This window comes from Chelonia mydas, chromosome 1 (genome assembly GCF_015237465.2).
Source record: "Chelonia mydas isolate rCheMyd1 chromosome 1, rCheMyd1.pri.v2, whole genome shotgun sequence".
In the NCBI taxonomy this organism is placed as follows: Eukaryota; Metazoa; Chordata; order Testudines; family Cheloniidae; genus Chelonia; species Chelonia mydas.
In genome coordinates, this window is record NC_057849.1 from 110,390,692 (window position 1) to 110,413,594 (window position 22,903).

The 22,903-nt window shown below is 44.8% G+C and overlaps 1 protein-coding gene across 3 annotated transcripts; it reads left to right on the top strand.

Moving 5' to 3' along the window:
• Positions 1 to 12,694: 12,694 nt before the first annotated feature.
• Positions 12,695 to 21,557, top strand: CHAMP1 (chromosome alignment maintaining phosphoprotein 1). 3 transcript variants are annotated; one of them, XM_043536156.1, is made up of 3 exons: positions 12,922 to 13,171; positions 13,521 to 13,718; positions 17,902 to 21,557. In XM_043536156.1, the coding sequence occupies exon 3, from the start codon at positions 17,965 to 17,967 to the stop codon at positions 20,746 to 20,748; it is 2,784 nt and encodes a 927-aa protein (XP_043392091.1). In that variant the 5' UTR covers positions 12,922 to 13,171; positions 13,521 to 13,718; positions 17,902 to 17,964; the 3' UTR covers positions 20,749 to 21,557. The 3 variants fall into 3 exon arrangements, with proteins under 3 accessions (XP_037753372.1, XP_043392091.1, XP_043392095.1); XM_043536160.1 differs by lacking the exon at positions 13,521 to 13,718 and having other exon boundaries at positions 12,923 to 13,171; positions 17,902 to 18,624; positions 18,943 to 21,557; XM_037897444.2 differs by lacking the exon at positions 13,521 to 13,718 and having other exon boundaries at positions 12,695 to 13,171.
• The last annotated feature ends 1,346 nt before the right edge of the window (positions 21,558 to 22,903 follow it).

Below are 22,903 nucleotides of genomic sequence, written 5' to 3' on the forward strand. Positions count from 1 at the left end.
TGGAGGATGAGGAGCCCCAGGTGGTCCTGAAGAAACATAGAGAGGGGCTGCCCATAAGACTCCTGGAAGAAAAGTTAGTTCTTGTTTGCATTTAAACCTGAGCAGTCTTCACTGTGGTATTCCAATAACTTGGCAACAAGATGTGGGACCCAGGGGTGGCCCCGGCTACTGGGCAATTCCCAGTCTCTGTGACCACACCTACCCCATTCCTGGTGCTACCAGGAGACCCATGCTTGCCATGGACCAGGTGAACTGCAGCATTAGATGTATGCTTGAAGGCAGATGGTCTGGAAGTGGCGCCTGAAGCTCACCAGCATGCACTTCTACTCCAGGTGCTGAAGGCTTTTGGATTTTCTCCACTCTGGAGACCAACATATTGTATCAGGAGGCAGTGAGAGGGCACTAGCAGCCCACTTTCACCTATAACCAATGCAATGGTCGAACGCATTAAGTTTCAGCAGCAAGGTAACTCCCTGGGGAGTCAGTCCGGCAATTTGCAGCCAGCCTCCTGGAACTGGCAGATCTGTGCAAATTTGCACCCCTAACTGATCAGATGATTCAGGATCAATTTATGGAGAAGATTCCATCCCCACATTTGCAGGAGTGCCTCCTAATGGACCAGATTCCCTGACACTACAGGGTGGTGGAGATTGGCTGTCAATTTGTATTTGCAACTCAAGATGCTTAGACCCTTTCTCAGACCCAGACCTCTCCAGGTTCTTCTTCAGGATCCTCATTCACACCATACATCACTGAAGCCACCCTGGTACAGCATATTGACAGAGGGTCAGGTAACCGTGTGGGTGAATGAGGGGAATCGCTCTAATCATTGGCGGACGCAGGAGCAGAGTGCTGACACGGCTCCTTGCTGCAGCAAATGTTGCCGAGCCCGGCACTGTCAGGGGCTCCGGGAGTGTCCAGCTGAGGGACAAATGTGCTGCCGATGTGGAAAACGTAACCATTTTGCCAGATGGTGTCGCTCTGCCCCAGCCGTCACCTATATGGATGACCAAGAGATGGAGGAAGATACCATCCCTGAGGGGATCAACTTGGTTACACAGGCCTGAGAGAGTTTTAAAATTTGCCCTTGCCATGTAGCAGGTGTGGAGATACTGCTGCTGGTGGACACTGGAGCATGAGTGTCACTAGTAAACTACACACACGTACTATAGATATTTCGCCTGTTTCACCTTGTGGCCAGCACAGTCCACGCTATCCAGGATATGGCAATGTGAAAATCACTTTGTTGAGGATGGTGGATTTCCCCGTGACGTATCATCAATGAGAAAAAGGAATGTTCCCACTTTATGTGGCCTGTTCTGGAGCCAACATTCTCAGGCTGGATCTGTTCCAGGCACTGGACTTTAAAGTATTAAACACACAGTAAACAGAAATCCACCTTGTGGGGAATGATTGGAGAGACGTACTTCATAAGGTCTCCTCTGGTCTCTCTGTTGCCATACCTCTGACTTCGTCCATGGGTGACTCCCCTGTTCATCCCAATTATACAACATTCTGCAGAACTCACTGTAGCCACAGAGGTTTCTCTATTGCTCAAGGAGGACATTATAGAAGCAATTGACTCTTCTCTGTGGGTGTCAAATCTTGTTGTTGTAAAAAAGAGAGAAGTTCTGTAGGGGTCAGGACCCCTACAGTTACAACACTGTGAAATTTCAGATTTTAATATCTGAAATCATGAAATTTACAATTTTTAAAATTCTATGGCCATGAAATTGACCAAAATGGATGGCGAATTTGGTAAGGCCCTAGTTATGTGTGATACTTGGTGGTAAATCCTACAAGCGAACCAGTGTACCCCGGATCACTGTCTGGGCCACTGCATTCCACACAGCTAGACATATGTGGAGAAATAACTCCTGCCCCATAGCATCAATGGTTTCTGTTAGTAACTTATGATCTTTTTTCCAAATGGCAAGAGGTAGCCAATAGCAGCCTAATAACAGCACAAGTAGTCTGCAATCAGCTGGAGGAGTGGTTCTCTAGGTGGGATTATCCCTGCACAATAATTACTAACAATGGATGGCAGTTTGTTACTGCTTGCTTCATCCAATTCCTGGCAGATAAAAGCATGGTTTTACTCCCAGATACCACCCTCAGGCTAACAGAGCTGTAGAGAGATTTAAACTTACATTGAAGACCGCACCTCAGGCCCCTCTGTCCCAGGGTTTGCCCATACTGCAAACTCTCTGCTCAGTATTACAGTATTAATGGACTGTTCCCTAGAGAGCCTGCTGAGGTGAGAGTAATACTTATCGTTAGACTTATTACACCCCTTTCTTAAGGATCCGAAGAATATAGGTCCACAGGAGGTTCATAGGCATGTACAGAAGGTACAAAGGTTGTACCGATGACAAGCAGATGGCTAGGGTGAAGACCATGGCAGTGGGGTAATGGGTACCTGTATGCAGGCCACGCAGGGGGGTCAAGTTGGGGAGACAGCTTTTAATTTCAATGTAGGTTACACGGCGTCTGGGAGTGGTAACATATGAATTGCACAATGGATCCCATTGGCATATCAGTAATTTAGTTCAGGATGGGAGCCCATCACAGGTGAGACAGGTCTGGAAACACCCGTTGCTCCATCAGCAGCTGAAGTGGTACTGCCTTCCCCAACAGAAGTTTTGCCCGTTCTGGAAGAGGCTCCAATTTTGCTTCCATTGCCACCTCTGCTAGCTGTGGGTGTCCCAAGGGTGATGCATAGACCTTTATGGTCCTGTGGGCCACCAAGTTGGCTGAAGGACTTTGTGGTGTAACATACAGAGGAATTACTGGAATTTTGAGGTTTATATTGTATAATGTGTTATTGTATGGTTGTATGAAAACAAAAGGGTTTGGAGGCAGGAGATGTACTATTTGGGAATGTCTGCTTATGAGGCATGGCTCTTTTAAGAAATCAGGAATTGGAGCCGAGAAGGGGAGGAGGAGGAGGAGGAGCCCCGAGAGGATAATGGAGACACCTAGAGAGCCCATCAGATCCCTGGAATAAAAGTTTGTTCTTGTTTGTATTTAAATCTGAGTGGTTTTCACGTTACTGGAATACCACAGCCAGCGGTGCCATTAGGAGGCAGATGGGCCGCAGCTCTCCTCATGCATTGAGCTGAGGCCCTAAAAGGGGTGTGTCCGGTGTCTGTCACGTCCCTCTTTTTTGCTTCTCGCCACTAGTAAAATTACTGCCCCAATTGCCAGGGAAGGCGGGAAGGTCATGGAACGTATGTGTGTACAATACATCTTGAAAAACAACAGCTACTGTAGGTAAGTAACTATTTTTTCTCCTTCATGTGATTGTGCACATATATATTGCACGGCAGGTGACTTTATATCAGTTCTCTTACAGCTGGCCAGAAGTTGTCTCCAAGCAGTGTCCATTGACCCACATGTGTGGTATGTCTCCTCATTCTCCCGATCAAGGGTGCAAGAGGAAGTGTGAGTCAACGACACTCCAGTTCCCCCTTACCGCCACATGGCCTGAGTTGGAACCCCTATTCCTCCTTCGCTCTTACCTAGATAAGAGAGTTGCCTTACACTATTGTAAATAGTTTTATACTTTGTTTATAGTTTACTTAGGATAGTTAATGCAGTTGTAGTATAGCCCCTCCCCAGTTGGGTGACTCAACCCCTCATCACCTGGGAACTGTGCCCAGGACCCCAGGCTTCAAAAACTGCACCTCCTGCCCTCATTCCTTTTCCGTCAGTAATGAGCATCAATGGTGCCTATACTGTCTGGGAGAAGAACACATCTCAGTGAAGTGTAAGTCCTTTTCCCCCTAGAACCAGAGAGGCCCATGAGCTCCATCTCCGCAAGTTCTTGATGGAAGAGGAAATGACACCCCAGACACACTCTGATCCTGGCCAAGGAGTCAGCCCTGTACAGTGGCCTCCACAGACAGGCAGTGCCCCTCTGAGCATGAGCCACAGAAGCCTAAGGACAAGCCTCACCTCGAGAGTAAGACACACTCACATGGGCACAAGAGCAGATTCCTGCAGAGGGCTGCTCATAAGAGACACGATCCCTCCCTAAGCCACACCAGGTCAGGTAAGATGTCACAAACAGATCCCACGGAACTGATACCGAAGGTCCCCCAAAAGCTGGGGGGTAAGGCTAAGAAGCAGCAGGATCCGTCGGTACTGCCGGAGATCTTAGTAACAGGGCACTTAGAGTGCCTGTCTATGAGTTCTGCTCTAGATACTATCTTGAAAAAGCTTTTTAGAAAACACTGGATAACTGAAGCAAACAGTTATGGACAGTTCTGGCTTTTGTCATAGGAAGCCAGAAGGAACTGAGAAGGAGGCACCAGACACGCCCCTTTCATGGCCTCGTCTCAATGCATGAGGAGAGTAGGGGTGCATGTGCTGCCGAGCAATTCTGCTGGCAAAAGTCTGTTATGAGTTCATTGGGAGCACTACAGTATACGCATATACGCCTACAGTATATGTGCAGAATCACGCGAAGGAGAAAACAAAGACACTCCACTACTTAGCTGTAGTAGTATTAATGTGTATTAAGGCTCACCAATAAACCCTCTATAGAAAAATATGAGACTTTCTGAATAAAGACAATTTTTCTTTTAATATTACAGACAAGTAACTACTAACATTTTTTAAACTATTGTCTTCACTCATCATGATCAGATAGACTTCATGTTTTGGCTGCTGCTTTTGAGTGACCAGCCACTAGAGGGAGACTATCACAGTTTTGAACAGTTCTGACTTTCCATGTTGCAGAATGGGTGGCATAAACATGCACACTAGCTAGCGCATTCTACGTTCCTTTTGATATCCACATTATGTTAACAGAGAAAGCAGGACTAGGTTTCACTATCCTCACAATATCATACTTGTACCTAAAAGAGAGTCACAGCTTTTTTTGTGCTGAACACAGTGATCTTTTCAAGTAGTCCCCAAAATGACTACTGGGGTTTAATGGCAACAATCAAACAAATACGGACGGTCCAGGAAGAGAAAGGGACTCCTAAAGATGTTGGACTAGAGAGGGAGGATTTTCAGGCTATGACAAGAACCTGTTGCAATTAAATGAAACCATTTAAAACATTTTTTTGCCTCAGTCTTCACAGACAAGGTCAGCTCCCAGACTGCTACACTAGACAGCTCAGTATGGGAAGGAGGTGAGCAGCCGTCAGTGGTGAAAGAACACGTTAAGGGCTATTTAGAAAAGCTGGACATACACAAGTCCAAGGGACTGGATCTAATGCATCCAAGGGTGCTGAGAGAGTTGGATGATGTGATTGCAGAGCCATTAGCCATTATCTCTGAAAACTGTGGCGATCGGGGGAGGTCCCGAACGAATGAAAAAAGGCAAATATAGTGCCCATCTTTAAAAAAGGGAAGAAGGAGAATCCAGGAAACTACAGACTGGTCAGCCTCATCTCAGTCCCTGGATATAACATAGAGCAGGTCCTCAAGGAATCCATTTTGAAGCACTTGGAGAAGAGGAAGGTGATCAGGAACCGTCAACACGGATTCACCCAGGGCAAGTTATGCCTGACCAACCTGATTGCCTTCTATGATGAGATAACTGGCTCTGTGGATATGGGGAAAGCGGTGGACATGATATATCTTAATGTTAGCAAAGCTTTTGATATGGTCTCCCACAATATTCTTGTCAGCAAGTTAAAAAAGTATGGATTGGATGAAAGTACTATAAGATAGATAGAAAGCTGGCTAGATTGTCGGGCTCAACGGGTAGTGATCAATGGCTCGGTATCAAGTGGAGTGCCCCAGGGGTTGGTCCTGGGTCTGGTTCTGTTCAACATCTTCATGAATTATCTGGATGACGGGGTGGATTGCACCATCAGCAAATTCGTGGATGACACTAAGCTGGGGGGAGAGGTAGATATGCTGGAGGCTAGGGATAGGGTCCAGAGTGACCTTGACAAATTGAAGGATTGGGCCAAAAGAAATCTGATGAGGTTCAGCAAGGACAAGTGCAGAGTCATTCACTTAGGACGGAAGAATCCCATGCACTGCTACGGGTTGGGGACCGACTGGCTAAGCAGCAGTTCTGCAGAAAGGACCTGGGGATTACAGTGAAGGAGAAGCTGGATATGAGTCAACAGTGTGCCCTTGTTGCCAAGAAGGCTAACAGCATATTGGGCTGCATTAGTAGGAGTACTGCCAGCAGATCAGGGGAAGTGATTATTCTCCTCTATTCAGCACTGGTGAGGCCACATCTGGAGTACTGTGTCCAGTTGTGGGCCCCCCACTACAGAAAGGATGTGGACAAATTGGAGAGAGTCCAGTGGAGGACAATGAACATGGTTAGGGGGCTGGGGCACATGACTTACGAGGAGAGGCTGAGGGAACTGGGGTTATTTAGTCTGTAGAAGAGAAGAGTGAGGCGGAATTTGATAGCAGCCTTCAACTACCTGAAGTGGGATTCCAGAGGATGGAGCTTGGCTGTTCCCATTGGTGGCAGATGACAGAACAAGGAGCAATGGTCTCAAGTTGCAATGCGGGAGGTCTAGGTTGGATATTAGGAAAAACTATTTCACTAGAAGGGTAGTGAAGCACTGGGATGGGTTACCTAGGGATGTGGTGGAATCTCCATCCTTAGAGGTTTTTAAGGCTCAGCTTGACAAAGCCCTAGCTGGGATGATTTAGTTGGTGTTGGTTCTGCTTTGAGCAGGGGGTTGGACTAGATGACCTCCTGAGGTCTTTTCCAACCCTGATATTCTATGATTCTATATGTCAAGCAAGTGTTTGTTAGAAAAAGCATTTTCTGTTGTAAGATGGAAATTCGTTTTGCTGATCTTGTACCTAGACCATATGTTGAAGTTCAGATAAAAGGCTGGGAAATCTGAGAAAAATTGGCCTCCATTATTTTCTCTTTTTTCCTTTGATTTATAAATTGATTCCCACTCTCTGCGACTATCTTTGTTTTTCACTTCTTTATGAACCCTGTTAATATTTTAAATGATATAAACAAAGGATTTAACCAGGTTTTGTAACTTGCAGTTTTCCTGCATGTTTCAGCTAATAAAGATAGACGGCTAAACATCATGTGTTAAGCAGAAGCCATGAGAAAGGACCCTAAAAAATTCAGCAGTTGTAATGGGCAGGAGGTCAGATTTGGGGGTGAAGAAGAGATGGTAGTACTCTTCCAAGATCCACCATAGAATAGGATCCACCTACATGAGATGTCATGCAAAGTAGTTTGAAAATATGACCATACATGGTCTCTGGTCTTCTTGGGCTTGGCTTCACCTAAGGGAGGTTCGTATACTCCACTGGGCTTCTGTCTTTTTTTGCGGAGAGGGGGTGTGTAGTCAGACACCCAGTGAGACATACTCCACTGATATCCTGCTGGGCTCTGCTAGGGTCTTTCGATTTGGCTCTGTCTTGATTGGGGGGTGGGAAAAAGTGGTCGTATTCTCCTAAGCCCACTCTCTTGAGGTGACGAAATGAGTTCCTGGCACTCACAATAGAGTGTGCAGATCTTCATATTATAATCCTTTATCTCCATCCTTAGCTGTTTTGATGACCAGTGAAATAGTTAATACTGTAACATCATGAGTACACAAAGGAATTAACTGAGACCACCTTATCTAAAAATCCAACAAACTTGAATACTGTCAAAGCCCTAACACAGCAGTGTTTACTACCCCTAGAACTACTGACCAGCAGAACCACCCACAAGAGCACTTTGTTCCAATTTCCCAGTCCCACAGCTACTCTCTCAAACCACACCCACCTGCAACCCAGCCAGTGGGGAAAAGGAAGCCTCTTACAATATTTTAAATGCCAACATTGTCATCAACTGGTATCAGAGTTAGTGCCTATTAAGATGTAGAGGGCAGATTACATCCTTCTGAATTATTGGTAAAGGCTCTGAAAAAGCATGCAGATATCGAATCAGTTAGATTTGAGAACATGAATCAAGTGTATCTCAGCAACCATAACAGGTAGAGATTTACTTTTTTTTTTTAATGACAGCTTAAATTCTGGAGAATAAAAAGGCAGCCCCAAACAGACTGGTATGCTGAACCAGCCTGTAACAGCTAAATCCCAGCCTGGACCATGGGTGACTAAATAACATCTATCCCATGGGTCTCAAACTTTTGTACTGGTGACCCCTTTCACACAGCAAGCACCTGAGTGTGACCCCCCCTTATAAATTAAAAACACTTTTTTTTTATATTTAACTGTTATAGATGCAGGAGGTGAAGCAGGGTTTGGGGGTGGAGGCTGACAGCTCATGACCCCCCACGTAATAACTTTGCAACCCCCTGAGGGGTCATGATCCCCAGTTTGAGAACCCCCGATCTACTCCTTGCTGAAGGAAGAAGGGAAGCTGGTAAACCTTGAGAGGTGTGAGCATTCTGCTGAAAAAGATGCCCAAGAAGCAAAGGGGAGGGATGGAGATTGAAGATCAAACAATAATCAGAGATGGAATTTGTATTGTTAGTGTTCTGTTTCTTTCCCCCAGCCCTTTTATGCTTATATGCTCATATACTTGTTTCCAATATTGCAGTCCCTAGCAAAAAGCAAAGAATTAACACAAATAGAATTTCTGTTTAAACTAAAAGCCACTGTACAAGCCAAGCTTTTTGCCTGTCATACCATCATGACAGCCCACCAGAAGACAAAGGTGTGTGAGGGACAAAACTTGTTGGGATCTAGAGAGGTAAGGAAAGAGAGAAAGCAGATGAGCAACAGCAATACTCTTTTCTGACTGTTTTCTGACCTCTCTTCATGAACATTTGTGTTCTTAATCACAATGATATTCCAATGCCACGGGAACCATTTTGTTGTGACAGACATCCCTGGCAGACTAGTTCATTATGGAGTAATGTAGTGAAGATTCCAGCTAGAGCTGAAAACCAGCCTTTCATTCTATAAAGCTGCCTGCAGTGACTCATAAGCGTGAGTGTCAATTTCGGGGCAGACTGTTAAGACCCAGGAAACAAAGCCCAAATTGGTTTTGAGATCTATATTTAGATTTCACCCACCAATTATCAAGTGTAAACTCCGTGGGCACTATAACAGCCTAAACATGGAGTCACAGGCAGTACCCTTAGTTACTCTGATCTGTCTCACCACCCAGATGATAGTTGGTCCCTTACACCAAGAATCACAGCAATATTCAGGTTACTCCCAATCCCAAAGGACAACTACCTTACCCTAGGTCAATTGCACCTTAGATCTGACACCAAAGACACATGTGTTGCCAATCCTATAATAAACTATTTTATTAAATAGGAAAAGGAAATGAGAGTTATTTACAGCGTTAAAGCACATAAACATATATGTACAAATGAATTACAATCTTAAGTTTCAAAAAGTAATAGAAGCTTCTTTAATAAGCAAGCTCTAGATGACCTTTAGGGCTAACCCAGGCTCCCATTTATGCCTAGTAACCCTGCCCTGCAAAGTCCAAGTACAGATACAAGTTCCGTCTTGTAGGTGTTTTTATTCTTCTCATCCCTTGTGCTCTGAACTGCAGGCTCAGCTAATGGGAGGAATCCACTTGGGTGATTGGAGGGGTGGGAGAGCAAAACAACAAATTTCTTTTGTCCTCTTTATTGTCCCACATTAATCCGTCTGGTGTCGATGGACCTTTCCTGTTGGACAGGACATAACACATGCTGTTGGGAGACTAGCACTGCACACTAGCTAATGTCTCTCTCCTGTCTGATGATTTACACTGTCACAGAAGCTCCCAATATAGCCACTCAAATATCTTACAATATGGGAAACAGATAATTGAGATTAATCATAGAATCATAGAACTGGAAGGGACCTCGAGAGGTCATCTAGTCCAGTCCCCTACACTCAAGGCAGGACTAAGTATTATGCCCATTCCTGACAGGTGTTTATCTAACCTGCTCTTAAAAATCGCCAATGATGGAGATTCCACAACCTCCCTAAACAATTTATTCCACTGCTTAACGACCCTGACAGTCCTAAACCTCCCTTGCTGCAGTTTAAGCCCACTGGTTTTTGTCATATCCTCAGAGGTTATTTTTTGTTCCTCCTCCTTGTAACAACCTTTTACATCCTTGAAAACTGTTATCATGTCCCATCTCAGTCTTCTTTTTTCCAAACTAAACAAACCCAATTTTTTCTATCTTCCCTCATAGGTCATGTTTTCTAGACCTTTAATAATTTTTGTTGCTCTTCTCTGGATTCTCTCCAATTTATCCACATCCTTCCTGAAATGTGCCCAGAACTCGACACAATACTTCAGTTGAGGCCTAATCAGTGTGGAGTAGAGTGGAAGAATTACTTCTTGTGTCTTGCTTACAACACTCCTGCTAATACATCCCAGAAGAATGTTCGCTTTTTTTGCAGCAGTGTTACACTGTTGATTCATACTGAGCTTGTGGTCCACTATGACCCCCCCCCCGATCCCTTTCCGCAGTACTCCTTCCTAGGCAGTGATTTCCCATTTTGTATGTGTGCAACTGATTATTCCTTCCTAAATGGAGTACTTTGCATTTGGAAAGTATTGAATTTCCTTATTGAATTTCATCCTATTTACTTCAGACCATTTATCCAGTTTGTTCAGATCGTTTTGAATTTTAATCCTATCCTTCAAAGCACTTGCAACCCCTCCCAGCTTGGTATCATCTGCAAACTTTATAAGTGTACTCTCCATGCCATTAGCTAAATCATTGATGAAGATATTGAACAGAACCAGACCCAGAACTGATCCCTGCAGGACTCCACTCGTTATGCCCTTCCAGCATGACTGTGAACCACTGATAACTACTCTCTGGGAACAGTTTCCCTAGTTTGTTTATGAGAAGGTCATGCGAGACAGTATCAAAAGCTTTACTAAAGTCAAGATATACCACGTCTACTGCTTCCCCCCTATTCACAAGGCTTGTTACCCTGTCAAAGAAAGCTATCAGGTTGGTTTGACACGATTTGTTATGACAAATCCATGCTGTTACTTATCACCTTATTATCTTCGAGATGTTTGCAAATTGATTGCTTAATTATTTGCTCCATTATCTTTCCGGATACAGAAGTTAAGCTGACTGTTCTGTAATTCCCCTTGTTGTCTTTATTTCCCTTTTTATAGATTGAACTATATTTGCCCTTTTCCAGTCTTCTGGAATCTCTCCCATCTTCCATGACTTTTCAAAGATAATCGCCAATGGCTCAGATATCTCCTCAGTCAGCTCCGTGAGTATTCTAGGATGCATTTCATCAGGCCCTGGTGACTTGAAGACATCTAATTTGTCCAAGTAATTTTCAACTTGTTCTTTCCCTATTTTAGTCTCTTCTGATCCTACCTCATTTTTACTGGCATTCACTATTCACTATGGTCCAATCACCACCAACTTTCTTGGTAAAAAACAAAAGTCCTTATGCACTTCTGCCATTTCCACATTTTCTGTTATTATTCTCCCCCCCCACCCCCACTTATTGAGTAACGGACCTACCCTGTCCCTGGTCTTCCTCTTGCTTCTAATATATTTGTAGAATGTTTTCTTGTTACCCTTTATGTCTCTAGCTAGTTTTATCTCGTTTTGTGCCTTGGCCTTTCTAATTTTGTCCTTACATACTTGTATTATTTGTTTATATTCATCCTTTGTAATTTCACCTAGTTTCCACTCTTTGTAGAATTCTTTTTTGATTTTTAGATCATTGAAGATCTCCTGGTTAAGCCAGGGTGGTCTCTTGCCATACTTCCCATCTTTCCTATGAAGTGGGATAGTTTGAGCTTGTGCCCTTAATGTCTCTCGCAGCTAGTCACATGCACTCAATAAAGACTAAACACATTCTTATGAACAACTATTTTAGGCGTTACTAACACAAACGGGAGCTGGACTGATGCCAGGTATTTTGTCAGTGTTCAGTTGAGACCTGGGGACCCTGGCACGAGCTGGCAACTGGTCGGCCAGCACTACACATTCTAAGTTCCGTTTTCAGCCCCTCTGTCAAAAACGAAAAGGAGTACTTGTGGCACCTTAGAGACTAACCAATTTATCTGAGCATAAGCTTTCGTGAGCTACAGCTCACTTCATCGGATGCATACTGGTTTCCACAGTATGCATCCGATGAAGTGAGCTGTAGCTCACGAAAGCTCATGCTCAAATAAATTGGTTAGTCTCTAAGGTGCCACAAGTACTCCTTTTCTTTTTGCGAATACAGACTAACACGGCTGTTACTCTGAAATCTGTCAAAAACAAAAGCCAAACCCACATCAGCCAGTTAAGTCTCATGCTGGGTCTCCAGGCTTATCTGCTTTGGGCATTTGCACCAATTCTAGACATTGGCATATCAGAACATGCAAACACCACATGTAGGCGAGCAAAGCCTGGAGTCGCAACCGTGGTGTGCAGCCCAGTTCGAAACCAGGGGAAATTCCCAATGTAGCCAGTGCCTCAGGGAGCCTTTGGGGAGGGAGCAAGAAGAAACCCCGGGATGTGAAGGATGGCTGCGGGGAGAGGGGAAGCAGTGACCGGGAGGCACTGGCACAGCCTGAGAGTGTGTAACAGATGCTCTTCCCCCCCCCCCCCGCCCCGCGAGGGGCCACCTCCCCCGCAATCACATCACCAAGGCCCCTCACTAGGCACCAGCAGGTTCCCACCCCAGCCAGCGGCCTTTGGCCCCCACAGGGGCTAGAACGGGCAGATCGGGCCCTGCCCGGCTGCTGCACGTGCGGCGCCTGCCCGAGCCTTGCAAACGCGCGCGCCGCGCCCCCAACGGGGGCCTCCCAGCGGCCTCCCCTCCTGCAACGGCCCCCGCGCGCTCTCTCCCCACCCGAACTGCCCCCGCTACACGCTCCAGCCGCAGCGGTCTCATCGGCCCGCCCCCCGCGCGCACGCGCACACCGCCAGAAGGCCGCGGCGCGTTCCCTGGGGACGCCTGCGGTCTCGCGCGGCGGAGGGCGGGGCAGAGGCAGCTGCGGCGTTTCCGGTTGGGCAGCTGGAAGGGCCGGAGACCCAATAAAGCCGCCGCTGGGCGGCCGCGCGCGCCTCCCCTATTCTTCCCCCCCGCCCCCTCCCCATCGCCGCCCGCGGCGCCCTCAGCCCGGCCTGCAGAAGCAACAGCCGCCGCCATTGGAGGGGCCGCGCCCAGCCCGGGGTCTGCCCGCGCGCGCGGAGCCCCCGCCTGACCGGAGCGGCGGGAACAACGACCTCGAGAGAGCCCCCCCCCCGCCCTTTGCGGCGCCGCCGCGGTGAGTCCGGCCGGGAAAGGGCTTGCGGCGGCGGGGGGGGGGGGGAAACCATCTCCGGGCAAGCGCGGGACCGAGGCCTCCGTCCCCCCCCCCCGTGCCGGGGCCGTTCCTGCTGGAGACCCGCCCCCGGTAGCGCGCTCAGGGCCGGTCAGACTCGCGCTCAGGCCCCTCCCCCGCTCTGCGGGATCCCCTCCCCCCACACGCCCCCGGGCTGCGGCTCGCAAGGCCCCGAGCCGGGCTTGCGAGGAGGCTGCCCCCGTGCGGGGGCATGAATCCCCCCCCCGGCCCACCCCCGCGCGGTTGGTCCTAGCCTTTAAATGTGTGAACCCTCCCCACAGCCCGCCCCCAGGGTTATAATGAGGTTAACGGCAATAGAAAACGCGGAATCAAAATACTAAAGAAAAAAAAATGGTGAAAGCTGTACTTGGTGTAAACAGCAGCCTTTGAAACCGGCGCCGTGCGGCGCCGAGACCTGAGCGTGCAGCCGATTTCCTTGCCCCAGTGGCGAGAAAAACAAACAAAAAACAGCTGCCAGAAATAGAGACAGGTTAGCTGAATTGCAAACTTTCCTTCATTTTTAATAATCTAGGATCATGTTTTTTTCAAGTAAAGGAGTTTCTCTACAGCGTGCATTTTTTAAGGGACTGTCCCTGTCACTTGTTGTTAGAATCAACTTGATGGGCTATATCATCCCATCAGTTCCATAGGGATCGGTGCAAATTATGTCGGGGAGGCCAAATTTACTGACCCTCCGAGCTGAGCCGCATACAATAATCTTCAGACGTTCGAGAGCCGCAAGAAATGCACAACCTGCCCTGCGGGGCAGAGCCTGCTGGGGCGCAGCACTTCTGCCCCAACATCCCCTCCCAGAGCTAAAGCCCTTAGTTCCCCCCTCTGCAAAGAGGGGAACTAAATCCCTAATCCCACTACCCCGCTGCAGGGCAGGTGCCCTGAGCTCTCTTCTCTCCACACCCCACATCTCCCAATCTGGTAGGCGAAGGAGTGAGAGTGGCCTGGGCTCTGAGAGACTCACTTTAACTGTAAAAAAGTCACATGTGGCTCATGAGCCACGGTTTGGCCACGCCAGGATTATGTATTCAGGTATATGAGGAAGGCTGGAGCAAGTCTGTTGAGTGGTGTTTTAGAAGTGGATCCTGAAATAGTTTGTGTGAGATTTGTGCACACTTTTTGGTATGTCTATGAAGGTGGGCAGCAGTAGCATATAGTAGTTGGTGCAGGTGCCTGAGTAGCAGTTTCTTTGGGAGATCTTAAGTAAAGGAGTTAGAACAGTCAGTAAGGAAAGAAATTAAGATGCAATAAAGTAAGAGAGATAAGAGTTAAGGAGAATATGTTCAGATGTGATTATATGTGGATTTTGCCAATTTAATTTTTCTTTCCTGTTTAACTATCTTTAAAGCTAAATTAATCTAATTTTTTGCTAAACTTAGATTCTAAGCCTTATATTACCAGGAAAATGTTGTTGTTTGTTATATTATAAATGTTTCTGAAAACTAATTGTCTGGCATGGGATGAATTTTCAGCCAATTCAGTATCCTCATGCAATGTACTTGAAAAAGAGCATCACAAGGACTGGTTTTTTTATTTAAATCATATTTTTATTTGTTAAATACATTTTTCTCTTTAAAATAAATCTATTTAAAATTCAGTCTATGCTAACCCTAAATTTACTATAATGTATTATAATTTAAATTTAAAAAAAGTCACAGTACATGGGACAGCAAACCGCGGCTGGTGGGAGCCGCGATTGGCCGAACCTGCTGACGCGGCAGGTAAACAAACCGGCCCGGCCCGACCCGCCAGGGGCTTACCCTGGCGGGCTGCTTGCCAAAGCTTGCCCATTCCTGTCTTAGAGACTATGGCTATACTAGCACTTTTGTTAGTAAAACTTTTGTCAGTCAGGGGTGTGAAAAAACCACACCCCTGATATAAGTTTCACTGACAAAAGCGCTGGTGTGGACAGCACTGTCTCCACTGCTGCTTGTTTGGGATGGTTTAATTATGCTGATGGGAAAGCTCTCTGCCATCAGTGTGTAGAGTGTCTACATTCAGTGGTACAGTTGTGCCACTCTAATGGCTGTAATGTAGACATAGACTTAGGGCTAGTCTATGCTGGCAATGCTAAAGTGCTGCTGCGGCAGCACTTTAACGGGCCTTGTGTGGTCGCAGCACAGCCCTGGGAGCGAGCTCTCCCAGCGCTCTAAAAAAAACCACCTCTACGAGAGGCGTAGCTACCAGCGCTGGTGCCCTGTCTATACTAGCGCTTAACAGTGCTGAAACTTGCAGCGCTCAGGGGTGTGTTTTTTCACTCCCCTGAGCGAGAAAGTTGCAGCGCTGTAAATTGCCAGTGTAGACAAGCCCTTGGTCGACATTGCACTTGTTAAACATATAGCATGATGTGGTGGTTACAATAAAAAATTGAGCACAAATTTGATGCCGTCTGATCCCACTCTGTAACAGACTCACCTTATTTTTATCCTTTCATCTGGGAGACAATGAAAGCCAAAGGGTAGTGTCAAACCACAGAAATTCCTATAAATATAAAAATGTATTGAAGTATAAAATAATTCAACCTCCCAAGAAGGGTTAGTAATATGCCATGTGTCAAGAAATTCTGAAAATGATTGGACATGAAGGGAGGAAGAGAGAGGGCTCAGAGACAGACGACAAAAATATTTAGGGGTATGGAAGAGCTTCCATATAAAAAGATGTTGAAGAGATTTGGGATGGTTTAGTATAGAGAGGGATATAATAAAGGTATGTATAATAAGTGGTATGGAAAAGGTAAATGGACCCATCTTATCCACCCTTTCTCGCAATAAAAGGATATGGTGTTCAATAAAATTAAAAAGCAACATATTTAAAACAGCTCAAAGGAAGTAGTTTGCACATAATGTACATTTAGTCTGTGGAACTTGTTGCCACAAGATATATTGAAACCAGCAGTTTAGCAGGGTTCATAAAAGTATTGAACATTTAGTATGGGTAGTAGGCGATCCAGAGTTATAGTAAGGATTAAAATAAATAATAAAATCTCAAAGATTTTTTTTAACCCACGTTTCCAGTTCAGATTCTGTGATTTCAAAATGTGTGTATATCAAAGCCATGTCTTCCAGAAAAAAAAAAAGCTTGCATCTTTTAGGTAGATGAATTATTTTTTGATACAGAAATGTACAATTGGGCAACCATTTTTCTGTACATATGTGAAGGATTTTTTTTCTCAGCCCTAGAGCAGTGACTCAACCTTACTTCCAGACTAGGTCTTCTAGACACAACCTCAATACAAATAAATAATATTAATATTAACATTATTATTATTAATTTACTACCACACACATACTCCTCTCCCAGTACAAGGGCACCGATGAAAATAGGTGAAAATGGTTGATGGGATATGGTTAGATTGGGTCTTCTATTTACAGCAATAATTTATCTGGACATCTTGTTATTACACTATCACTTTTCACCGTTGGAGACACTATCAGGTGAAATCTAGTCAGTTTTTTTTAATGAGTTACATAAGAACGGCCATACTGGGTCAGACCAAAGGTCCATCTAGCCCAGTATTCTGTTGTCTGACAGTGGCCAATGCCAGGTGCCCCAGAGGGAATGAACTGGTTACGTAATCATAGAGTGATCCATCTCCTGTTGCCCGCTCTGCTGCACCTGTCTTAATCTCTGTGATTTTGTTTTGGTTTTACAGTCAGTTTTTTATTTTATAAATATATTTATTCCCCTCCGCTGTGTGAAAGACCCATACATACTGGAGAAACCACCTATACAGAGGGCTGTGAAATGCACAAAAACTGAAAAAGAAATTTTTTTCTCTGCTTTTTCAATGTCGGTAATCCTAAATGTAACAACAGCAGGTAAACTTCAGACAACAGCATGGTTTTTTAATTGACAGTCATTCTGTGTGTCACAAATGTGGTTTTTCATGAAAAATAATTACTGTATGGAAATGAAGGTTTAGTGAATAGAGCAGTTGACTGAGAGTCAGGACCTCATGGTTCTGTTCCAGCTTTATGAAATGCTTATGTGGCCTTGTCTCAGATGGTTAATTTCTCCTTCTAGTTTATTAATCTGTAAAATGAAGATAACAGTCCTAGAGTGGTTTTGCAAAGATTAACTTTTTGAAAGTGGTTCTACTTTTCAGATGAAATGTAGTATAAGTATTCTCATATCAAGCAAAGAAATGTTTGTCAGATGAACATGGTGCCATGAGCTAAATATTTGTTACGTAGGTCCCGTGCATGTGGTTTATTTGCAAAGTCCGTCCACTGATAAATATATACCAACCAGACCCACCTGGTAAACAGAAATAGAATTTAAATTACTTGCACAAACTCTACTATGTGCAGTGACTTGCAGGCCAAGGGGAAATCTGTATTTGTATGTTTTCATGCAGGAGGTTATAGCCATGCAAAAGTTATTTTTCCCCCCAGAGCAAAATAATGTATTAAATTGATATATCAATTTGCTATGTAAGAGAAGTAGGTGGATTTTGTGTAAAAGAAAGATTCAGCTGCTGATGACACTTTTCGTAACTATCTTGAGGGTTTGTAAATGTCTGGATTGGCTTGATCTTGCTGGGATTAATTTTTATTCTAGAAATGGAGAAGTGCATCAAGCTAATTCAAAATGAACAAAAAATAAAGAAGTAAATTTTGTATTATCTGAGCTAAATATGCAATGTTTTACCTCTATTGCAGGAATACAGAAGCTTGCTGTTTTCGACTTGTAGTGCTGTGCAAGCTGCAACGGACCATAGAAAAATGGACATGTTCCAGATACTACGTAAAACATCTGAGCATTTAGAATGTGATCACTGCAGTTTCAGAGGGACAGATTATGAAAACATACAAATTCATATGGGTACCATCCACCCAGAATATTGTGATGAAATGGATGCTGCTGGTTTAGGTAAACTTATATTTTATCAGAAAAGTGCAAAACTGTTCCACTGTCACAAATGTTTCTTTACCAGCAAGATGTATTGCAACGTTTATTATCACATTACATCACAACATGCAGTACCTGAAAAGTGGAATGAAGACCAGAAAGATCAGGTAGAAGCTGAGACTGAATCCCTGAAAACATCACTCATTCGGGAGCCACAGAAACCTGCCCTTTCCCCTGAACCACAAAAACCTGCCCTTTCCCTGGAACCACAGAAACCTGACCCAATTATTTCCCCCAAACTTCAGAAATCGGCAGTGTCCCCTGAGCCTGAGAAGCCTGCCCCAGCGGTGTCCCCTGAGCCTGAGAAGCCTGCCCCAGCAGTGTCCCCTGAGCCCCAGAAGCCTGCCGCAGCAGTGTCTCCTGATTCCCTCAGGCATTCCCCAGCCATGTCCCCTGAGCCCCAGAAGCCTGCCCCGGCAGTGTCCCCTGAGCCCCAGAAGCCTGCCCCAGCGGTGTCCCCTGAGCCCCGAAGGCGTTCACCAGTGGTGTCTCCAGAGCCCCAGAAGCCTGCTCCAGCGGTGTCCCCTGAGCCCCGCAGGCGTTCCCCAGCGGTGTCCCCTGAGCCCCGCAGGCGTTCCCCGGCGGTATCTCCGGAGCCCCGCAGGCATATGACTCAGATGCGCAGGCCTGCTCCTGCTTTGTCTCCTGAGCCCCGCAGACCTGCTTCTGCAATTTCCCCAGAATCATGGAGGCCTGCTCCCTCCGTTTCTCCTGAGCCCTGGAGGCCTGCCGCTGCTATTTCTCATGAGCTACAGAAATCTCCCACTGCTGTCTCTCCCTGGCCCCAAAAACCTGCCCCGGTGGTGTCCCCCGAGCCGCGGAGGCCTGCCCCGGTGGTGTCCCCCGAGCCGCGGAGGCCTGCTCCTGACCCTTGGAAACCTGCATCCTTCTCTGAGCCCCAGAAATCTACTCTTGTTTCATCTGAGCCATGGAAACCCATTTCCTCTGTGTACCCTGAAGGCTGGAAACCTGTTCTTTCTCCTGATACTTGGATGTCTGCTCCCCCTCTTTCACCTGAACTCCGAAAACCTAGTCACACTGTTTCCTCTGAAGTTTGGAAATCTTCTCTGTTTTCTGATCTTCGTAAACCTGCTCCCTCAATGTCTCCTGAGTCTTGGAAACTTACTTCCGAGTCCCGGAAGTCAACCTTCTTCTCTGAGACTCAGAAGTCTGCCCCCACCATTTCCCCTGAGGGACAGAAACGGGCCTTCTTCCCTGAATCCCGGAAAAGAGCCCTCTTCTCTGAGCCTCGAAAATCTGCTCCTGCTGGTTCATCTGAGGTCCAGAAACGTGCTTTCTTCCCTGAGCCTCAGGTGTCTGCTACTACTGTTTCCCCTGAAGTCCAGAAACATACCCTTTTTACTGAGTCCCAGAAACCTGCTCCTTTCTCTCCTGAAGTCCAGAAACATGCCTTCTTCCCAGAGCCCCAGAAACTTGCAGCTGTTTCCCCTGAAGTCCAGGAGCATACTGGCTTCCCAGAGCCTCAGAAAGCTTCTCCTGCTGCCTCCCCTGAGACCCAGAAACATGTCCCCTTCACTGAGTCCCAGAAACCTGCTCCTGCTGTTTCTCCTGAGGTGCAGAAACTTGCCCTCTTCACTGAGTCCCAGAAGCCTGCTTCTGCTGTTTCCCCTGAGACACAAAAACAAGCCGCCTTTACTGAGCCTCAGAAATGTGGTGTTTCCTCTGATGTCCAGAAGCATGCTCCGTTTTCTGAGATCCAGAAATCTGCTCCTGCTGTTTCCTCTGAGGTCCAGAAACATGCTCTTTCTACTGATCCCCACAAACCTGCTCCTTCTGTTTCCTCTGAGGTCCAGAAAAATGTTCTTTTTCCTGAGCCTCTCAAACCTGCTTCAGCTGTTTCCGCTGAGCCCCAGATGCCTATTGAGTCCGATGAGAGTGATTTCCTAGCTCAGAGTTTAGAAGACCAAAAAACACTGGATGATCTATTGTCTCAGGAAGAGCAGTCAATCTTAGTGAAGGAGCCTTCAGAAGATATGTTGTATTCATGCCCCAAAAAGAAGCCTAAGAAGGAAAACCAGGAGACCTCTGATAACGAACTAAATAACAGTGAATGTGGAAAAACAGAGATGGATTCTGTCGAGGTAAAGGAACAAGAATCAAATAGTGATCAAGAACAGTTTGATACGGAATCACCTGATTACAACAAAGAGAGCAAAATAGATGCAACTACTCCCATTCAGCCACAGTGTATACTGCAGTTTACAGAAGAGAAAGAGGCTTTCATCTCAGAAGAAGAGATCGCAAAATACATGAAGCGTGGAAAGGGAAAGTATTATTGCAAAATTTGTTGCTGTCGTGCAATGAAAAAAGGTGCTGTTTTGCATCATTTAGTTAACAAGCACAATGTTCAAAGCCCCTACAAATGTAAAATATGTGGAAAGGCTTTTCTTTTGGAGTCCCTTCTTAAAAACCACGTTGCTGCTCATGGTCAAAGTTTGCTTAAATGTCCACGCTGTAATTTTGAATCAAATTTTCCCAGAGGCTTTAAGAAACATTTAACCCATTGCCAAAGCCGTCATAGTGAAGATACAAATAAAAAGCAATTGGACAGCCTTGAACCTCTTGAACAAATGTGATTGTTTTTGTTTCCTTATACTCAATGAGTTTAATTTACTAAAATGTGTAAGTATTGCTGTATGTTAGCTAAGTAAGTAGTTTAGCTGATCTGACAAGTCAAAAGATGCGTGGTTTATTATACTGTGTTTAACTTGTCTTATAGCTTGTATTACTGAAAGGATGTATTATTCAACAGTTGTTCTAAATACATGTTCATGTCGCTGTATTATTATTCAGTAAATTCATACTTTATTCATCAGAGATGCTATATTTCTGAAACCAAAACAGGGGTGAAAACTAGTTTTGTAAAGATTGTTGTAAAACATGCAGGCAATAAAGTGGAGGTGTGGCAAACAACCCATATCATATTACTGTGAAGACTGAACTTAGTTTTTCACATCTCTCAAATGTCTTATTTTTTAAAATGTGAAGCAAAGCCTCAAAATTAGTAGCCCAGTGAAACTGAATGTGATTAATCAGGCATGAAAGAGTGATGTTGGTTTTCTGGAATAATTATGCCCTGAGCTTGTGATTGAGTGTGTAGCATTTGTTGGAAATTCACTGCTCTCACCTCTTTGAATGATTTATCTCAGACTTTTAAAATGTCAAGGTACTTATTTTGTGACATTGTATTTTGACCATGTTTTAAGCATGTGCTAATATACATTAAATTGATGGAGTGATATCAGATTTAGTATATATATATATACAACAACCAGAATTTTCTCTTGTTGACTCCAATGTTTTGTATGCCAGAGAGAACTGAATTTCTTGTATCTGGTAAAATGTTATGCTTCAGTCTTTTAATAAAAAGCTAACGTGAACACGACATTGTTTTTGTCTACTCTTTCAAAGAAAAGCCTGTGATAGTCCGCTATGTTGTAGTCTCAAATACTTTTGAATAGCAGCATTCAGTGCAGAATAAATCTGAAGTTTTTCTGTAGGTATTATAGCTTTCTGTTAATGGAAGTAAAATTAGTTTAAACTCCCATGTCTGTACTTTAGAAAGGAGCCTTAAATATAAGAGGAGGAAAATACCTGTAATATACCATTGTAGGGAAGGCATACACTATTTAGTGTTTTGTCCCATTTCCAATCCTTTTGTTTTAATTATTTTTGGATGTTACTTACCTGACATTGCTATTTTCCAACAGATACAGTAAGTTATCCTTATCTGCTTTGGCCACATACTAATGCACTTACACTGGAATAAATATTAGTAACAGACTGTATTTTCATTTCAATTTAATGGTAGGAAGTCAACCTGTTACTTCCAATGAAAGCAATACACTCTAGGCTGTACTGTAGACAATAGTCCTGCATTGTAAAGAGGGCAAGTACCTAATCTACCAGGCCATTTGTTTCTAGGTTTCCCATAATCCCATGTGGATTTTAAGGTCACTTTTGTGGGCTCATAACACAAGCATTAGGGGTCACCAAATGAAATTAATAAGCAGCAGGTTTAAAACAAACAAAAGGAAGTCTTTTTTTCACACAACACAGTATCAACCTTTGGAATTCCTTACCAGAGGATGTTGTGAAGGCCAAGACTATAACAGAGTTCAAAAAAGAACTAGATACATTCATGAAGGATAGGTCCATCAATTGCTGTTAGCCGGGATGGGCAGGGATGGTGTCTCTAACCCAGGGGTTCTCACAACAATTTTTTTCATGGCCTCAGAGTGCAGCCACCAACTCTTGCTGGTGGCCACCCTGATAGTTTTTCCTAAAATAACTTTAGGAAAAACAAATATTCACACATACATGTCCAAATCATTGTAATTTATTTATGTAGAGTTTTTTTTGCAGACTCAGTAATAAATATATTCTTTACTGAGCTTAAACAGAATAGAAACACAAATAAGTTGGTTTGCACATTCCTGTCTTTTTGTTGTTTCTTTTGCTTTTTGGTTGCTTTTTTCAAAAAGACTTGCTAGCTAGAAAGTCTGTTGCTGCAAAAGATAATATTTGTATGTTTGTTAATATCACTTTTCACAGCAGACTTACTAGCTAGCTGGGAGGCTGTGAAAAGTGATATTAAGAAACATACAAATACCAATTTTCACAGCTGACTTAACCCTGGCAAGCCAGGTGACAAATTAAGTCCTGGATGGGGAAGTGGGTGGGGGCCAGAGGCGATGCCGGGGAGCGGCGTGTGAGTCGAGGGCTGGCACC

What these genes read in the sequence shown, in the direction of transcription:
- CHAMP1 (XM_037897444.2), top strand. Translation starts at nt 17,965, where the DNA reads ATGGACATGTTCCAGATACTACGTAAAACATCTGAGCATTTAGAATGT.